Source organism: Mugil cephalus, chromosome 22, assembly GCF_022458985.1.
Source record: "Mugil cephalus isolate CIBA_MC_2020 chromosome 22, CIBA_Mcephalus_1.1, whole genome shotgun sequence".
Classification (NCBI taxonomy): Eukaryota; Metazoa; Chordata; class Actinopteri; order Mugiliformes; family Mugilidae; genus Mugil; species Mugil cephalus.
In genome coordinates, this window is record NC_061791.1 from 1805794 (window position 1) to 1825049 (window position 19256).

At 42.1% G+C, this 19256-nt stretch overlaps 2 protein-coding genes across 5 annotated transcripts in view; both read right to left on the minus strand.

The window, feature by feature from the left end:
• Window positions 1-10746, minus strand: part of upf2 (UPF2 regulator of nonsense mediated mRNA decay) — a 28146-nt gene extending 17400 nt beyond the window's left edge. For all 4 annotated transcript variants that reach the window (XM_047575082.1, XM_047575081.1, XM_047575079.1 and 1 more), the window contains exons 1-13: window positions 10675-10746; window positions 8582-8966; window positions 7556-8335; window positions 5839-5999; window positions 5563-5754; window positions 5333-5473; window positions 5130-5233; window positions 4959-5044; window positions 4196-4304; window positions 3991-4104; window positions 3788-3904; window positions 2298-2687; window positions 1939-2214 (exon numbers count right to left, since the gene is read on the minus strand). In XM_047575082.1, coding sequence (XP_047431038.1) covers window positions 1939-2214; window positions 2298-2687; window positions 3788-3904; window positions 3991-4104; window positions 4196-4304; window positions 4959-5044; window positions 5130-5233; window positions 5333-5473; window positions 5563-5754; window positions 5839-5999; window positions 7556-8335; window positions 8582-8964 — 2853 coding nt within the window. In that variant the 5' untranslated portion in view covers window positions 8965-8966; window positions 10675-10746. The remainder of the gene's footprint in view (window positions 1-1938; window positions 2215-2297; window positions 2688-3787; window positions 3905-3990; window positions 4105-4195; window positions 4305-4958; window positions 5045-5129; window positions 5234-5332; window positions 5474-5562; window positions 5755-5838; window positions 6000-7555; window positions 8336-8581; window positions 8967-10674) is intronic.
• Window positions 10747-12733: 1987 nt separating this feature from the next.
• Window positions 12734-18775, minus strand: slc35e3 (solute carrier family 35 member E3). The gene is made up of 8 exons (XM_047575385.1): window positions 18465-18775; window positions 17139-17599; window positions 16313-16423; window positions 15716-15775; window positions 15541-15639; window positions 15242-15324; window positions 14731-14815; window positions 12734-13371 (listed from the first exon to the last, which is right to left on the minus strand). Exons 2-8 carry the CDS (start codon window positions 17538-17540, stop codon window positions 13270-13272), a joined length of 942 nt encoding a protein of 313 aa, XP_047431341.1. The 5' UTR covers window positions 17541-17599; window positions 18465-18775; the 3' UTR covers window positions 12734-13269.
• Between the last annotated feature and the right edge of the window lie 481 nt (window positions 18776-19256).

Sequence of the window (19256 nt, forward strand, 5' to 3'; positions counted from 1 at the left end):
CTGATGAACAGCTCCCTGATTGATTGATTGACATGTGTGCGGTGCTGATGAACAGCTCCCTGATTGATTGATTGACATGTGTGTGGTGCTGATGAACAGCTCCCTGATTGATTGACATGTGGTGCTGATGAACAGCTCCCTGATTGATTGACATGTGTTGTGGTGCTGATGAACAGCTCCCTGATTGATTGATTGACATGTGAGTGGTGCTGATGAACAGCTCCCTGATTGATTGATTGACATGTGTGTGGTGCTGATGAACAGCTCCCTGATTGATTGATTGACATGTGTGGTGCTGATGAACAGCTCCCTGATTGATTGACATGTGTGGTGCTGATGAACAGCTCCCTGATTGATTGATTGATTGATTGACATGTAGGTGGTGCTGATGAACAGCTCCCTGATTGATTGATTGACATGTGTGGTGCTGATGAACAGCTCCCTGATTGATTGACATGTGTGGTGCTGATGAACAGCTCCCCGATTGATTGATTGATTGACATGTGTGTGGTGCTGATGAACAGCTCCCTGATTGATTAATTGACATGTGTGTGGTGCTGATGAACAGCTCCCTGATTGATTGATTGACATGTGTGTGGTGCTGATGAACAGCTCCCTGATTGATTGACATGTGACATGTGTGTGGTGCTGATGAACAGCTCCCTGATTGATTGATTGACATGTGTGTGGTGCTGATGAACAGCTCCCTGATTGATTGATTGACATGTGTGGTGCTGATGAACAGCTCCCTGATTGATTGATTGACATGTGTGTGGTGCTGATGAACAGCTCCCTGATTGATTGATTGACATGTGTGTGGTGCTGATGAACAGCTCCCTGATTGATTGATTGACATGTGTGCGGTGCTGATGAACAGCTCCCTGATTGATTGATTGACATGTGTGTGGTGCTGATGAACAGCTCCCTGATTGATTGACATGTGGTGCTGATGAACAGCTCCCTGATTGATTGACATGTGTGTGGTGCTGATGAACAGCTCCCTGATTGATTGATTGACATGTGAGTGGTGCTGATGAACAGCTCCCTGATTGATTGATTGACATGTGTGTGGTGCTGATGAACAGCTCCCTGATTGATTGATTGACATGTGTGGTGCTGATGAACAGCTCCTTAATTGATTGATGTGTGTGGTGCTGATGAACAGCTCCCTGATTGATTGATTGATGTGTGTGGTGCTGATGAACAGCTCCCTGGTTGATTGATTGATGTGTGTGGTGCTGATGAACAGCTCCCTGATTGATTGATTGATGTGTGTGGTGCTGATGAACAGCTCCCTGGTTGATTGATTGATGTGTGTGGTGCTGATGAACAGCTCCTTGGTTGATTGATTGATTGATGTGTGTGGTGCTGATGAACAGCTCCTTGGTTGATTGATTGATTGATGTGTGTGGTGCTGATGAACAGCTCCCTGATTGATTGATTGACATGTGTGGTGCTGATGAACAGCTCCCTGATTGATTGATTGACATGTGTGTGGTGCTGATGAACAGCTCCCTGATTGATTGATTGACATGTGTGTGGTGCTGATGAACAGCTCCCTGATTGATTGATTGATTGACATGTGTGGTGCTGATGAACAGCTCCCTGATTGATTGATTGACATGTGTGGTGCTGATGAACAGCTCCCTGATTGATTGATTGACATGTGTGTGGTGCTGATGAACAGCTCCCTGATTGATTGATTGACATGTGTGTGGTGCTGATGAACAGCTCCCTGATTGAAGGCCTCTGTATTTATGGGGTTGGAGGTCGACATCATCATCATCTCCAGGGAAAAAGTGTTTCCGTTTCCACTTTCGCAATAAACTTTTACATCAAAACACCTCATGAGGGCGAAGAAATGTTTTAGCTTTAGATATTTGAGAGTTTTTTTTTTTCTAGAGGGAATGAAAAAGCGACAAAAAACCCCTGTCATGCCTGGAAGTAGATGAGGAAACAGTCGAGCTTCCTCTTGCTGGAGCCGCGGTCGAAGTACTGGCCGCAGGTGTCGAGCAGCGTGCAGACCAGGCGGATGCGGAACAGGTGCTCGGGCGGGTCCAGGGGGCTGGCGCTGCCGTCCTGGTTCACCCCGAACGAGATGAAGGAGAAGAGGGTGCGGAAGATGACGGCCGACTCCACCATGCGGTAGTTGTAGAGCTCGCCCAGGAACTTGGCGCTGCTGATGCGCCGCTGGTTGAACTTGGGCTGGTTGACCTGAAATAAATAAAATAAATAAATAAAAGATGTTTAAAGGAAGTAGACGCTGGGATATTTATTCAGGGTCACACCGTCCTCACCTCCATCCCCAGCCGGATGTCCTCCAGCACCCCGTCCACCACGTGGATGCCCACGTCCTCCTGGTAGGCCACCAGGCCGGCCAGCAGGTTGGCCACGCAGTGGATGCTGTTGTACTTGACGTTCCAGATGTTGACCATGCAGCAGATGAGGTAGCCCTTGGCCTCGGGGTCCTGCCACGGCAGCTTGCGCATCTGCCTCAGCACCTTCTCCGTGGTGACCTTGGACAGGTCCTTGTACAGCAGCTTGCGGATGTACTCCTGCAGCGGCGGCCGCTTCTTCTTCACCGTCTTCTCCATGGGCGGCGGGTTGCAGTAGTAGTAGGCGTTCTCCACCATGGTCACGTAGCGGGCGTCCAGGTGCTGCGCCTGCTTCTTACGCATCATTTGTTCCTGGAATGTCGGAAAGTTACAAGATTACGAGATCAGAGAGGTTTGAATTTTATGAGACCCTGTTTATTTGTTTTATTTTATTTTTTTTATTTATTTGGAGGCAGCAGCTGATTTTAGGTCTGTCATGATTCTCAGTAACTCAATTAATCACAACGTTAAATACTCGAGAAATAAAGTTTATTGCTTTTAAAAGGTTGTACTTGCATCATTTTACTATATCATCATTTCATTAGTGAAAAAAATGTTGTAGCTCATCCTAGATAACAAGGTTCTTAGCTAATAGTAGCTATTCATAGCTTCTTAGCCTGTTAGCTAATTGCGCCTCTTCCCAGCTTTGTAGCATTTTAGCATAGCAGCTGTTCCTAGATCTCTAGCATCTTAGCCTCTTAGCTAATAGTAGCTCTCCCTAGCATCTTAGCCTCTTGGCTAATAGTAGCTCTCCCTAGCATCTTAGCCTCTTAGCTAATAGTATCTCTCCCTAGCTTCTTAGCCTGTTAGCTAATTGCGCCTCTTCCCAGCTTTGTAGCATTTTAGCATAGCAGCTGTTCCTGGATACCTAGCCTCTTAGCTAATAGTATCTCTCCCTAGCATTTTAGCCTCTTAGCTAATAGTAGCTCTCCCTAGCATCTTAGCCTCTTAGCTAATAGTAGCTCTCCTCCAAAATCAAAGCTTCCTTTGAGTATTTTAATCCAAGTCTTCAGTTTTTAAATGACCGGTGGCTGATGCACACGTTTAACTACCCAATTATTTTAATGAGTAGTAGTTAAAAATTATTTTATTCTTTTATCAATAGTGTATATTTATTTTTTAAAATAGATTTTTTTATTAATTTAACTTATTCTGTTATTTTAATAATAATATTTTAATTTTAATATTTTAAATTAATAATAAATAAATAAATAAATATAGTCAATATTTTAATAAAATATTTTAATATTTTTTGATGCATTAATTTCCATGGCCTTTTTTCTTATTTCACTTTTTAAATGTATTTTTTAATTTTTTACAATTTTTTAACGTTTTTATTTAGTTTGCATTGGATTTTTTTCTAAAATTAAAATCATAAATTAAATTAAGATGTAAAGAGGACTCGTACGAACCAGCAGGACGCTGGTGCGCAGGTGAGAGTCGGGCGACCTGAAGAGGAAGCGGCCGCAGGTCTCCAGCAGCGTACAGGCCATCTCTATGTGGTGGTGGGTGAAGTCAGACAGCAGCATCTGGTGGAGCAGCGACAGGTTAATTAACTGGAGGTTAAATCTCTCTCTAAGGATGAGAAACAGGTTTGAATCCTCAGAGCTCAGACCTTCAGACAGTGAAGCGTGTCCGTTTTGGAAAACATCTTGAACTTGGCCAGTTCCCCGATGAACCGCACCGTTTTATTCTTGGTCTCGATGTTGATCTGGTCCTTCTTCCTGATCTAAAGACACAAACAGAAACATCTTAAAACCATCTATGCATATTTGTTTTTAACATATTTGGTTGATGAATAATATAAATAATAAACCTACGTGAAACCTGAAGTCTCCCTTCAGCATCGAGCACAGGTCCTCGGCCACGTCCGACATGCACGGGTGCAGAGTCGCCACCAGGCGAGAGTAGAAGGGCAGAAGATCCAACCTGCAGGATAAGAAGGAGTCCACTGGGGTGTTAGCGCCCCCTTGTGGCGGTTGACGATACTGGACATGGACTCACAGGCTGCAACACTTTTAGAATAACTTGGATTTTTTGTCCATGTGGGCAAAATTTTCCTCTTTAGTTGGTTGTGTTTGTGCATATGACAAATTTTTATGTAACAAATCTCTACATAAATTTTAAAATTAATAAAAAAAATGTGAAAAACCTTAGTGGAGAAAAACGTCCATGTCCAAAACCTGCTATAAAAACTTAACAGATTCATATTTTTTTCAGATTTTTTTTCTGCATAAATCTCATAAACCACTTCAGCACTTTACAAAACTATCAAACACTCAATAATTTTGAGGATTTTAACCCTTTAAATGCCAGTTTGATTACTTAACGTCACTGTTTAAAAAATAAAATAAAATAAAAATTAGTTATTTTCCATAAAACTAATAGTGTTTGTGTGGAATCAGATTTAAAAGTTTATTCCCTCTTGTTACTTCCATTATAACTACATTATTTAATCTCTCAGCCGTGACACAATAAAACCATTAATTCTGAAATATTAAGGTTTAATTTATGAGAAAAATGGTCAAATTTGTCACTAAAACGTCCCCATTAGCCTGTGTTTGTTATAAAATGTTATTTCACCTCTGCCTGGGGACAGTGAACAGGGCTCGGACCAGCTTCCTCCTGTTGGACTTGGTGTTCATGTTCATGCAGAAATCCATGGCGGCCTGCAGAGTTACAATGATTTAAGCCATGTTCTCCTTTAAGACATGATTTTAAACGGTGGCTGGCGTCTCCGGGATCGTCCCTCACCTTGTCTATGAGGTCTCTGTTCACACAGTTGGGAAGCTGCTGGATGAACGCGTCCACGATGAGCTTCAGGTGTGACCCGGTGTTTGCCTCCTCGTCCTCTTGTTCTGCAAACACACAAACACACACACAAACAGGCGGAGGATTAACCGGTCGTATCTGTGCGTCTGCACACGTTCGACTCCCGTGCTCCTCGCGGCGTTTACCCTGCTCGTCCAGCAGCTTCTTCGCCAGCTCTTCGTTCTCCGCCTCGTCCGGTCCTTCCAGCTCCAGCGGTTCGTCCGCGATGTCCAGAGCCTCCAGCTCCAGCTCCAGCTCCTCCGTCGCGCTCGTCGCGTCCTTCCCCTCTGAAGCAGCGACACAGCAGTCAGAATAAAAAAAAAAAAAAAACGTCGCACCGTCCGTCCGTCCGCCCGCTGATTTAAAACAAACGTACCTTTGGCGTCGTCCTTGTCTTTGCCTTGGCCGCTCTTCTCGTTGTCCTTGAAGAGGATGGCGGGGACGAAGGCCTTCAGGTCCACCAGGTTCTCGTAGAAGTTCCGAGCGTCCTCGTCCTCCCAGATCCCTCCCTCCAGGTCGTACTCCCCGGGTTTGCCGGGGGTGAATATGTCGATGCCGGGGCCGTGCTCTGAAAGAAGAATTAAAATATCTTAATAAAATACATACGACACCACAACGAATGCGTTGGTTCTGGACGTGGACGGACACACACCCTCCTGCACCGTCTTGTCCTGAGGCAGCTCCGGCATGTTTTCGTCCAGCAGGTCGGCCAGAGACTGAGTGTTGGCCAACAGCTTCTGGTAGGAAGTGGCAAACTCCTCATACTGCTTGTGTCTGTCCTCGCTCAGCTCGCCTTTGGAATGAAGGATGCGCCTGAAAAGGACGAAGAGGACGAAGCTCCGTCATTAATATATCAGACGCCATGAGACTCTGTTTCAGACCGGACCGTTTATAACGTAGCGCCTCTAAACACACATGGTGCAACTGTGTGAAAGGTCAGAAAATGAAGCAGCAGAACAGAAGAAAAAAAAGGTGCCGTGTCGGTTGTTTGTTTGTTTGTTTTTTTTAGGGCGACCAGACGTTTACTAGGGAGAGTCTCTGTTTTGGAAGTGTCCCCAATTTTAGCTTTTTATGAATGAAAAAGAAAAAGATGTTGCACACATACTACAGTTATTACGGTAGCTGGTTGCCCTGTTATTGACATCACAGACAGAGAAGTTTAAATATGTTTAAATATGAATAAATATGTCAAAATAAATGAAATCGTCCCTGTTTTTTCTTTACTGCTAGTGTGATTTTATTCTACAATATTTACTCATCATCACAGTAAAATGATCCATCCCTAGTCAATCTACTGCATTAATTATTCTCTCAAAAAGTAAAAAATGATTATGAAAATACATGAAAAAAAATACCATGATCTACATTTTTGGTCAAACCGCCCAACCCTATGAAACAAGAACATTTGTGGAGCAGCGAACACAAGGTACGAGCTTCCTTCTCCACATTAACTCTGACTTAAAGAAAGATTTATCGGTCTGAGTCCAGTCGACTCTGGGAGAAGACGAGGAGAAACTTTAGGAAGTTACAGATACTCAGGACTGAGTATTAAGACAAGACATGGCAGGTAAAAACACCCACTGATCATTAACATGTCGTCTATCAAACTAGTTTTAAAAAACTGCTCAGAATGTAGATTCATGAGTTCATTTCTCTGCACTTTATCTGTGTCGAGCCTCTAACTTCCTCCTAAATTCTCTGGAATGAACTTAGTGAGAATTGAATCTGATATTTTGATATTAAATATGTTGGTGTAATTATATGAAACGTTTAGAAGGATCTCAGTACATCTGCTTTTGGTTCATAGTGAAAAAAATATACATGATATTACAAGTTTTTCTGCTGCTCTGAGCCAGAAATCTCCACTTCAGTCGCTCTTACACAAACCAAACCTTCCAGATTTATTCCTAACTACATCCTGCAGGTATTTACAGAGGGAATTTTATCATATATAATTCAGAGCCTCATTTATTTAACATTTTACTCATAAAAAAAAGTTAAAATTAGATTTTTTTCGGACTGTTGACAGTATTTTGTGATTTAAGGAGCGATAAAAAGAGAAATCCAAACTTCCCTCTGTAAATACCTGGAAACATAATATATTAACAAAATGAAACAAGAAGTTTGAACCTCACTTTAGTCATTATTCAGATTTCTGTTCTGGAAACGTATGCAAATTAGTGCATAATTAAGTAGATAACTCCTCATTTGCACATTTAAATATCAACTCACAGAAAACTTGTAATAGAAAAACATCACTGTGTTTATGTAAATAATCAGCTGGAGAAGTTTCACGGTGACATCTGTTAGTTAAAGTTTTTACCCTATTCACCCGTACACTTTAAAATAAACTTCCTGCGAGGTCTCACCTGTTCTGCCGCTCGATGTTCTGCAGCTCCCTGTGGTCCTTCTTCAGGTGTTTGGTGAGGGAGGTGAAATATTCCCTGAGCAGGTTCTGGAACGGCTGCTGCTTCTCCGTGCTGATGATTTCACTCGGGGGGAAGGTGAGCGCGAACTTCTCCGCCGCCAGCTTGACCTTGCGCGGCACCAGGCCGGCGATGTCGTCGCCGCAGTGCTTACAGAAGCTGATGACCACGGACACGTGGGTGTGCGTCTCGCGGTCCGTCCCGATGATGCTCTTCAGCTGCTCGTAGATGAGCGACAGCCCCTCCTTGTCCGTGAAGAGGCCGACGATGGTGAGCTCGGCGATGAAGCGCAGGTCGGTGCGCAGCTTGCTCACGTTGGGCGCCTTGTCCTCCTTCCGCGCCTCGAAGTGCCGCTTCCACGCCTGCAGCAGCAGCGGCGCGAACTCGGCGTAGCGCTGGTGGAAGAGCGAGCACAGGTGGACGGCGCAGCCCACGTCGGAGATCTTCAGCTTGGCCTCCACCACGGAGCTCACTGCCTCGCCGATGTACTTGCTGAGGTTGAGGGAGGCGAAGTCGTTGGAGAGCGAGTCGCGCTGCTGCTCCGTCAGCGTGCGGAGCTTCTTCACGAACGCCGTGTTCTTCTTCAGGTTGGAGTCCAGCCGGCTGAAGAAGGCCTCCTCCGGGCGGCCGTCCTGGGCGTTCTGGTTCCTGCTGCGCAGCTCCTTCCTGCACTGGTGGCGCTCCCAGGCCTCCTGGTGCAGCTGGTGGCCCTCCTCCTTCTCTCTGCACAAACATAACACACAGACAATATTGACGCTGGATTCAATCCCACAATTTAAAGGGGCAAGACAGCAGCTTAAAGGACAAACGAGACAGAAGAGGCCACACAATTGCACATTCAGATTAAAACAGAAAACAGTGAAAAGTGTCGGTATTAAAGTGCATAAAGTGCATAAAGTTCGTCCTCCTCTCAAACATTAATGCATTAATTCCTCCTCTCAACCAGTAGAAAATGTTGTGAACACTCACTTCAGAAGCGCCGCCTCCTCCTCACGTTGCCGCTTGGCCTCCTCCTCCTGAAGCTTCCTCTCCTCCTCCTCCTGCTGCTTCTTCTCCTCCTCCTCCTTCTTCTTCTGCTCCTCCTCCGCTTTCTGTTTCTCCTCCTCCTTCTTCCGTCGCTCCTTCTCCTCCTTCTTCCTCTTCTCCTCCTCCAGGCGCTTCCTCTTCTCCTCCTTGCCGCCGTCCTTTTTGCCGCCGCCGCCGCTGCTCACCTTGGCCTCGTCCTTGGCCTTGTCCCGGGCCGACGCCGGCCTCCTCTCGCCCTCCCTGTCCTTCTCTTTCTCCTTGTTGGCGGCGAAGGTGGAAACGTCTTTCTCGTCCATGTTTACTGAGCGCTTGCGTTCAGCAGGCATTACTGGAGGGGGGGGGGGGCAACGAAAGGTTCAGCAACAACACTCACACCCGGAGGCATTTCTGGATCTATTCAAAACTCTTCCAAACAAAACATCTGATGCTTAAGTGAGTTGGTGACTATCAAACATTCAATCAAATGATGATGTGTCAAACTGAAAGAAATGAAAACTGAAAAAAGCAGCTGCAGAGACGGATATATTTCTCATGGGTGGTGTAATTGGACGTTATCATTTCCTAAAACGAGGGTTTTATAACATGTTATTTTGCTGTAAACACAGTACAAATACAATATAATTCTATGTGGTTCTACAAACCAACTTGAAGGTTCTGATTATGCTCCAGGAAAAATGTGCTGGACCAATAAAATCATTTGGTTGAGGCTTTATGAGGCGATGGTTTCACACTATTGAATCGATATTTACGTTCAGGTATTCAGTGTCATTATTCTTATTTTACATTTTTTGTAGCTGCCCTTTTCTATTTCTTTCTAAGTCAACAATTCCCCCAAATGAGATCCATAAAGTATTTCTATCTATCTATTGATCTCTAGTCAGAGGGATTCGTTTTCTCTGTATGGGTTGAATTATGCCCCATATTGGAAACTAAACGCAGAGTAACCACTAATCAGACTCACGTTCTGAGAAGAACTGAGTCTAGTGGCATTAAACTCCAAAAAAGCCTCCTAAAAAATAAACACAGTTGAATCAACAGCTCTTTCATTTAGTGCAGAATAACCTTAAGTAGAAAATATCCGTTTTCACTGGGGAGCATAACAAAACTGATATTCAAGTGTGTCTGTTCTATATATAAAATAATAAACTTTTATTGCTTTTATTATATTTGGGTGAACCAGATAAAAGGCACCGTGTCAACAATCGGCTGGAGCTTCAGGAAATAACGGTTCTCACATTTCATACGCAAACTATAAACTAATTAAACTAATTGAAGAAACTAAGTGAAACTACTTCTGTGGTGGAATAAACCAACTTTGTCTGAGGATTTATGTTTCTTAAATACAGAAAATAAACAGAAAACCAAACCGCAGACACAAACTTTAAAATAAAACGTATTTGAGGCAGTTTAAGTTAAAAGATAAGGGACAGAAGACAGAAGTTATATATTACACTCAGACATAACTGCTCCCTATTAAATTATATAGAAACAAATTACATGTAAACTACAACATGTCTGTTTTCTGTGGCTCCGAGAATCTCCTTAAAATCAACAATTATCTCAGTGAGTAAACGATTTCAGGTTAATTGCCTGATATTAATTACTTTTAACGCTTTAACCGTGAATTCTACAGGTGAGACTAGTGTGACCCACACCCACGCAGCAGCAGCAGCAGCTTAGCTCGTTAGCCACCTAGCCCAGCTATGATATTCAACACAAAAACGCTAGCTCTAACGTTAGCAACACGTCTTAGCCTAATATTAGACAGTGTTAAGTGTTTTTACAGACGCTACAATGTTAACTTTGTACACAAATGAAGAATAAACACATGTAGCATTAGCACGGCTAGCGCGTTCAGCTAGGCCACTTGAATGAACGCAGCGAAATCGATGTAAACAAATGTTCTCACGGCGCGAATATGGCAATTAGTGCGCATTGATTCGCCACAATATAATCTAACAATAACACAAAGCACAAATTCACGCTTAAAACATATAATTTTCGTGTGAATGTTGCTTAAAAACGAAAACGTTTACCTGCTAATTATAGCAAAACAAACATCGGTCGTTAGCGTTGGTTTCCGGGTGAACCGCCGCAGGACCCCCGCGGTGACGCTCCCACGAAATATGCCTTACTAAAAATACATGATCGTTCATTTATTTTGCGGTTATTCATTCTTATATTAAACGCATTTATATTTTGTACACGAATGTTATCTCAATATTATTTAGCCTTTATAATTTGTATATTTTAGTCTATTAAAGAAGTGTTACTCACACAGGCAACGCTTACGGCGGCTACTCGCGCAGCAGTGTCGCTGATGGAGATGGTGACAGTTCCATTAAAAGATGCATTTTTACCTTTTTTTTACGCATCTCGGAGGATGTTTAACAAACTTTAAACACAAAACCTTACTAGTGAGCAATAAAATTATAACTTTCAAAGATTTCCTGTCATAAATTACAGTTTTAAGAGTAAAAAACTTTGTTTGGATGCTTCGAAATAAACCAATTATAATATATAGATTTCTGATTTTAAAAACATTAATTAGACGTTTAAATAAAAAATAAATAAATAAAACTCCATTCATTAAAACCTTTTGAGGGTTCATTTTCTGTATTGTCACATCTGTATACAAACCAACATGTGTGTTGCTAAATCTAAAGGATTTATAAAAAGAAATATGAAATTTGAGCACATTTCAGCTGCCTGTACTTTTATGTGAGGACCATGTGAAGCCTCACACGTTGTTTTATTAACAATACATATGTCATATCTGTAGAGATTAAATAAGACTAGTGATTAAGGTGTTACCAGATCCATAATTGCATGATCAAAATGAATGTAGCGTCCAGTAATGATGCTTCTTCAGAGACGACAGATGGTTTGAAAGACGAGTAAATCCTTCTCTGACCAGTGGATGTGAACTGAGATATAATCTGACATCAGTCTACATCAGTTTGAAAGTCAGTCCAGAAGAAGCCTGTTATATCTGGACATTAATAAACTGTTAAGAGTAAAAAAGCAAGATGGACGTTTCCTATTTAACCTCCCACCAGACTTTTAGGACTGAAGATAAAACATCTTCATGTCCTGTTCTCCTTGTTTTGATGATTGAAAACCTTTATTTACTCTCTTCACATACTTTCAATTAATTCATTTAATCAGTTTTCATGAGTCATGTGAGACGTTTAGTGATTAAACTCCTCATAAACATCAGTGGTTTCCAGCTCTGCAGACGTGTCACGTTCAAGGACGAGAGTTAAAACTTTAACAAGTCGGTCTGAAGTTTCCAGTGAATGGTTCTACTGTCCTCTGTCCACTTACACTGTGTCAATAAAGCTTTTACAGACACACAGGGAGTCTGTGCAGGAGGCTCAGATGAATGAATGAATGAATGAGTGTAAAGTTTAAAGTTTCCTGGAAGGAAAAAAAAAAAAACCTGCACAAAGAATCTGTTGTTTCCTCTGGAGTTTTGCTTCTGTTTAAACAGCGTCAGTTAAATTAAACGGATTCATTTTGGTTTATTTTACAACTTTAACAAAGGAGATCAGTGTAGACGCTGCTGGAGGAGGAGTAGGAGGAGGAGCAGGAGGAGGAGGAGGAGCAGGAGGAGGAGGAGGAGCAGGAGGTGTTCACAGGCTTATTTATGTAAAGTTTCATAGTAAATTCACATTAAATAAATTTTAAAAACATCATAAAAGTATCTGGACTGAGACCAGATCATGGATGTTAACTTAAGGTTTTATTGGTCTAGTGACTTTATTTGTTTCCCTTTGGCTAATTTAAGTCTTATATTTTTAATTTTAGTGTCTTAAAAGTCGTCTCTATAAATGGAAACGCTGCAGAATCAGTCCAGACTCTAAATCCATTTATACGCAGACTTTATTCACACGTCCTCCTGCTACAAACCTTTTTCCATCCTGGAGGAACAAAATGCATCCGACGCGTTTTCCTCAAAAGTAAATTATAATAAAAATTATAATAATAAAATAATGTAGAAATGTGTAAATCTCAGTCGTCAAAGTTTAACTCAGATACAAATAAAATTAAAATAAATTAAACCGAAAAGGACAAATTAGAAGGAACGTGAGCTTGAGTTAAATCTTTAATAATGATTTTGTTTTGTTGAATAAAATAATGTCGTGAGGAGGAAGCGATGATGAGGAGGTACTTTATTGAAGGAGCTCGTGTGTTTGTGAGGAAAGCGTCGAATCCTCCACAGCCTCTTACTTTCATAAGGACCTGGACGAAGAACACCAACGCATTTTAAAGTATTTCTTCACGCGTTCTATCTGAAGGCAGCGTCTGTTAAAACATGCAGCTCTTCAACGAACAGGAAGCAGCAGCAGCACGAGGAGGAGGAGGAGGAGGAGGAGGAGGGAATTCTGGGAAATGAGTCTTTGGAAGCTGTGCATAAGAAAAAAATACAGCATCATCTGACTTTCATTTCAAATGCAAAAAACAAACAAACAAAACGAAAAAAAAAAAAAAAAGTCCAGCTGCCGATGTGATGAGCTCCACTTCACACGTTATCGTACCGTTACTCCGCGAAAGGAAAAACTTTCTGCTCCTACAAAAATATTCATCGTAAAAATGATTGATAAAAATCTATAAAGGCGTCTCTGAGTCTACGGCCGCTGAGCGAGTCGGCTTTTCCCCTCCTCCTGCTCCAGCAGCTTGAAGTGAGTGTAGGACAGAATCCCGGCCAGAGTGCAGAGGATCCCCAGAGCCTGGACACAGAGGGACAGACAGAGGGACGGAGACAGAGACGGAGACAGAGACACAGACAGAGACACAGAGGGACGGAGACACAGAGGGACGGAGACAGAGACAGAGACAGAAACAGAGACAGAGACGGAGACGGAGACAGAGACGGAGACAGAGACGGAGACGGAGACAGAGAGACAGAGAGACAGAGGGACAGAGGGACAGAGACAGAGACGGAGACGGAGACAGAAACAGAGAGACAGGGACACAGAGGGACAGAGACAGAGACGGAGACAGAGACAGAGACGGAGACAGAGACAGAGACGGAGACGGAGACAGAGAGACAGAGAGACAGAGGGACAGAGGGACAGAGACGGAGACGGAGACGGAGACAGAGACGGAGAGGGACGGAGACAGAGACGGAGACAGACAGAGACAGAGGCACAGAGACGGAGACAGAGACAGAGACGGAGACGGAGACGGAGACAGAGACACAGAGACAGAGACACAGAGGGACGGAGACAGAGACAGAGACACAGAGGGACGGAGACAGAGACGGAGAGACAGAGACAGAGACAGAGAGACAGAGACAAAGAGGGACGGAGACAGAGACAGAGGGACAGAGACAGAGACAGAGACACAGAGGGACGGAGACAGAGAGACAGAGAGACAGAGGGACAGAGACAGAGAGACAGAGAGACAGAGGGACAGAGGGACAGAGACAGAGACAGAGAGACAGAGGGACAGAGACAGAGACAGAGACACAAAGGGACAGAGACAGAGACAGAGACACAGAGACACAGAGGGACGGAGACAGAGACAGAGACAGAGACACAGAGACACAGAGGGACGGAGACAGAGAGACAGAGACACAGAGAGACGGAGACAGAGACAGAGATGGAGACACAGAGGGACGGAGACGGAGACAGAGACAGAGACACAGAGACACAGAGGGACGGAGACAGAGAGACAGAGACACAGAGACACAGAGACAGAGACAGAGACACAGAGAGACAGAGACACAGAGGGACGGAGACAGAGACAGAGACAGAGATGGAGACAGGGACGGAGAGGGACGGAGACAGAGGGACAGAGACAGAGACAGAGACAGAGACACAGAGAGACAGAGACACAGAGGGACGGAGACAGAGACAGAGACAGAGATGGAGACAGGGACGGAGAGGGACGGAGACAGAGGGACAGAGACAGAGGGACAGAGACAGAGATAGAGGGACAGACAGAGGGACAGACAGAGGGACAGAGACAGAGACAGAGAGACAGAGACACAGAGGGACAGAGACAAAGACAGAGACAAAGTTTCATTAAAGGATGAATCGTCTGAATCGTGTGAGTTTAAAATGAAGCTGGAGCTTCAGTCTCACCTGGTTGAGTGACAGGGGGTCGTGGAACAGCAGGTATCCTCCGATCAGAGTGATGCAGAACTTGAAATGACCGAACATGTTGTAGCTGAGAGTCAGAGTCAAGACGACAACAACACGGAGGAAGACAACACACACACAACCGCACAGAAACCTTGTTCTACTGCTTCGCTTTATTTTCTTACACTTTTGTCGCGTCTCTGCTCTGGTTTGTGTCTGTGTCTGGACCTGGAACAACATCAGCAGCTCTGGTGCATTTACATGTTAACTTAATAAATAAATAAATAAATAATAATAAATAACCCTAAACCTCAATAAATAAAGGTTTAACAATAATAATAATAATTAAAAAGAAACAGGTAATTAAATGAGAAGATGTGTTTGAACTTTTAACTGGTTGTGTATAGATTTAATCTATTTGTATCATTTTCTTAGCACATTAATATATGTAACATTTGATCATTTTTAATAAATAACATAATAAAATAATAACAGGATAATAGTTTGAGGATACGTGACGGCCGACGTGTTCCCGATGATCCAGTAGATGGACAGGTTGACCAGAAACGCCACCACGCCGGAGAACAGCACCGTCACCTAGGCAACGGGAGGACAAACGCCACGGTTACCTCATCGTCCTGACAACAAGACTCCAGGATTTTAATCAGAGCATCAATATTTCTGTGACACTATTTGATGTGTTACTTTCTCTGAACACGGACGGGAACTAGTCTCATGTGTGACTGGTTTGTTTGCGTGTCTAGTTGCGTGTCTAGTTGTGAGTCCAGTTGCGTGTCTAGTTGTGAGTCTGACCAGAGCCGGCAGAGACCAGGGTCCGAATATTCCTCCGTCGCCCGTCAGCGGCTCAAACATGGGGACGATGCAGAGCAGGAAGCCTGAGGACAGAGGGGCCTGGAGGGAACAGCCAGAACATTAAAACCAGCCGGTCGTCACAGCGAGAGGCCAACGTGTTTCTGTGTTTACACACCTGATAGTAGAGCAGCTGCATCGAGTTCACCTGGAGCTCGTGTTGTTTGGCTCCGACCCACTGATGGAGAGACACAAAACAAAACATTACAAACAATAGTAATAATAAAATAATAACCACATTAAAACAATAATTTACACAATAATTTACTAAAAAGCGTCTGTAAACGTTCATCAGATCAGTAGTGATGATAAATTACGTGTCCAAGAAAACGTCCCATTAATTATCAAGATTATCAGACATGATTTGGATTAAAGGTTTTTCTGTGACTTCAGATATTTCTTCAGACTCTTTTTAAAAACAACTTTACTTAAACTGTTTGAGGCAGATTGTGTTTCATGCCTCGTGTTTAAGTCACTGCTACATGACAATGACGGTAAAACACTCGGGATTTTACACAGCGAAACATTTCTTATAAAAGAGAGAAGAGAAATAACTGAACTACACGTCGAGCGTCTCTGTTCTGTTTCTAAATCTTTATTTAATGACCACACATCTGGACGGTAAAACTAATAAGAAGAGTAAGAACTGAATGTTTGAACAGTTTCAGAGCGACACTGTCCTGATAGAAACTTCTGTTAATTAGTATTTACTCACCACTTGGTACAGAGACGTGACCAAAACGCCCAGAGCAGCGAAAACCGTCCCCAACACGTTGAACCTGACGTCGTAATACGAGTTTAAAATCACCCCCAACGTGATGGGAACCTGGAGACACATCCACGAAATACAGCTCAATAATCATTACTTTACTTTCATTTATTTTAATATGAGGTGACGCATTTATCTTTCGTAGACGACTCTTATCTCAATATCATTTAGTCCACAGAGTTTGTTATTTCTCTAACACCGTTGGTTCCATTAAAAAGCTGCATTTTTCCCTTTTTTAAGCAACTTTTCAGAAACTGTTCAACTTTAAACACAAAACTCTGCTCATCAACACTAACATTAGACAGATTTCCTGTCATAAATTAAATTTAAAGCGTAAAAACCTTGTTAAGATGCTTCAAAATATAAACTCAGACAAATTACACGTTGTAAGAAATAAATAAAACCCTCCATGCATAAAAAAGCTTTTGCAGGTTTTCTTTCTGCATTGTCACAAACTAAAATCAACATGTTTATTTGTTTAAATGTAAAGAAGTTATAAAAAAGCTGTATATTATTTATACAACAAAACTGAACGAGACCAAAAGCAGAAACTGAAACTAGAAACTGAAATGAACAAATTAGCTTGAGCTAAATCTTTAATAACCTTTTTATTTTATTAGAATAATGTCTACACCTGTTTTGCTTATTGTGGCTATAAAAATGTTTTGTTTTGGTCCATCTTTTAACATCTGCCAGTTATTTACAGTTTCCTACGTGTTATAAACGATAAAAGTGTGTTGCACGAGGCCCCTTTAACCCAACACATCCTCACCAGGGTGAGTTTAATCTTGGTGGAGAAGGTCTTCTTGTAGTAGCTGGTCTGGATGAGGATGATGACGGGCGTGGTCATGGCCTTCGCCAGCTGGTACGTCCCGATCGAGTTGTTCTGCAGCGAGAGGTTGGTGAACGCCACGAAGCCGCAGAAGCTCAGCGCCAGCCACACGATCCTGCGCACGGGGAGGCTCTTCGGCGAGAACACGTCCATCTTGTGGCAGACGAAGAGGCCCAGCCAGGTGGACAGGAAGTGGACCAGGGTCAGCGTCATGTTGGGGAACCCGTAGTGGACGTAGATCCACTTGTTGATGAAGACGATGCAGATGGAGGACAGCAGGTTGACGAGGAGGCCGGCGACGATGCGCCTGTTGGCCGAGAAGCTGAGCAGCCCGTCGGCCATGGTTCAGAGAGACGAGTCGCCACAGGGGAGCTTAGCTTAGCTTAGCTTAGCCGTTCAGACTGCAAACAGAGAGAAGTGTTAGAAACATTTCTGTTGTAATTTATCTTGTTTTTATTGTGTATTTGCAGCATATCTACCTGCACATCATCAAAACTAGCACAAAAGAAATGTCAACAAAATGCACCTAAAGTTTATATATGTGCATGTGTTTATGTGTTTATATATATATGTATATGAAGTGAACTTTAGAGCCTCTTTATACTTAAAATTAATTACAAAATTAGTTAGTTTATGATGCTATATTAAATGACCAAAAGCAAAAATACATGCACTGAAAAGTTACATAATTTAAAAAGAAAAAAAATGCATTACCAGGAATAGAAATTAGAATTTGGACTAATTTTAAAGTCTTTTTATACTTTAATTAAAATTAAATACATATAAAACTAGTGTTTAGTGGATGCTGCTTTACTATGTGACCAAAATCTATAATATCTTCCTTTAAATAAATAAAAATAGCTTTAATTAACTAATTATTAATTTAAATATGCTAAGTTGCATAAAATTAGCTTAAAAGCGTAAAATTACCCACTTAAAAGTTCAAATAAGTCTTCAATTACGAACATTTTTTAACTAATTTCTTTCCCGAATTAGTGTAAATAATCTGTTAAATAATAATAATAACACGTTTGGTTAGTTAGAAGAACATTGTGCGGTTTTTTTCACGGGTAACGCAAAAATGACGGATTTACAAAATGGATTTCGGCTAAAAGAGAAGTAACGGTTGAAAGGCTAAACTTAAATGCTACGTCTTGAATTAGCATTTACTTTAGTGAATGTTACAGCTTTGAATTAGTTTATTTTAGACGGACAGACGGACCGGTTCACTGGAGGTAACTGTGCCACGCATTAAGAAAAGTTTACCTGCTGTGGGCTCCATCTTTTCCATCTTTTCCATCTTTTTCCACCGGCTCCCTGCTGCTTCCCTTCCCGCCGCCTCGGCCCTGATTCACCGGGGAACCGTAGCTTGTCTCCCGCTGCCTTATCGGCACTGGAGCTCGGGGGGGATCGGTCCTTCTAGCAACGCCGAAAAATCACGGCTGATGTGCCGGAGGATTTTCTTCAACTACAGTCGTCCCTTCTGGTGGAAAACCGCCCCGTGGGTTCCTGCTTCCTTCGTGTCGGTTTAAGGCCGTTTGTGAGGTGGTCGCGCCGGCAACAGCGGCAGCTAACGGACCGGAGGGTGGAGCGCGCCTGTATTCACACCATTACGGTACGGAAATAAGGTAACGACAATACGAGAATACGGTAATATTAATACGATGTCCAATGAGAGCGTAGTAAAATAATATCAGGAAATAACAAATAAAAAAATTATTTAAAAAAATATTGAAGCGATTATATATCTATATAATAATTGTGTTATATAATTACTTATTTATTTTTATTTATTTAATATTTTATTTTTAAAAACTTTTTTTGTTATTATTATTATTATTATTATTATTATTATTATTATTATTATTATTATTCATACTTTTACTCACGTACTTGTTTTCTGGTTCAGTTCAATTCAGGTGTATTGCTTTGAGTATACCGAAGAAATTAAATTAAATTAAATTAAATTAAATTAAATTCCGCATGTTATAATAATAATAATAATAATAATAATAATAATAATATTATTATTATTATTATTATTATTATTATTATTAT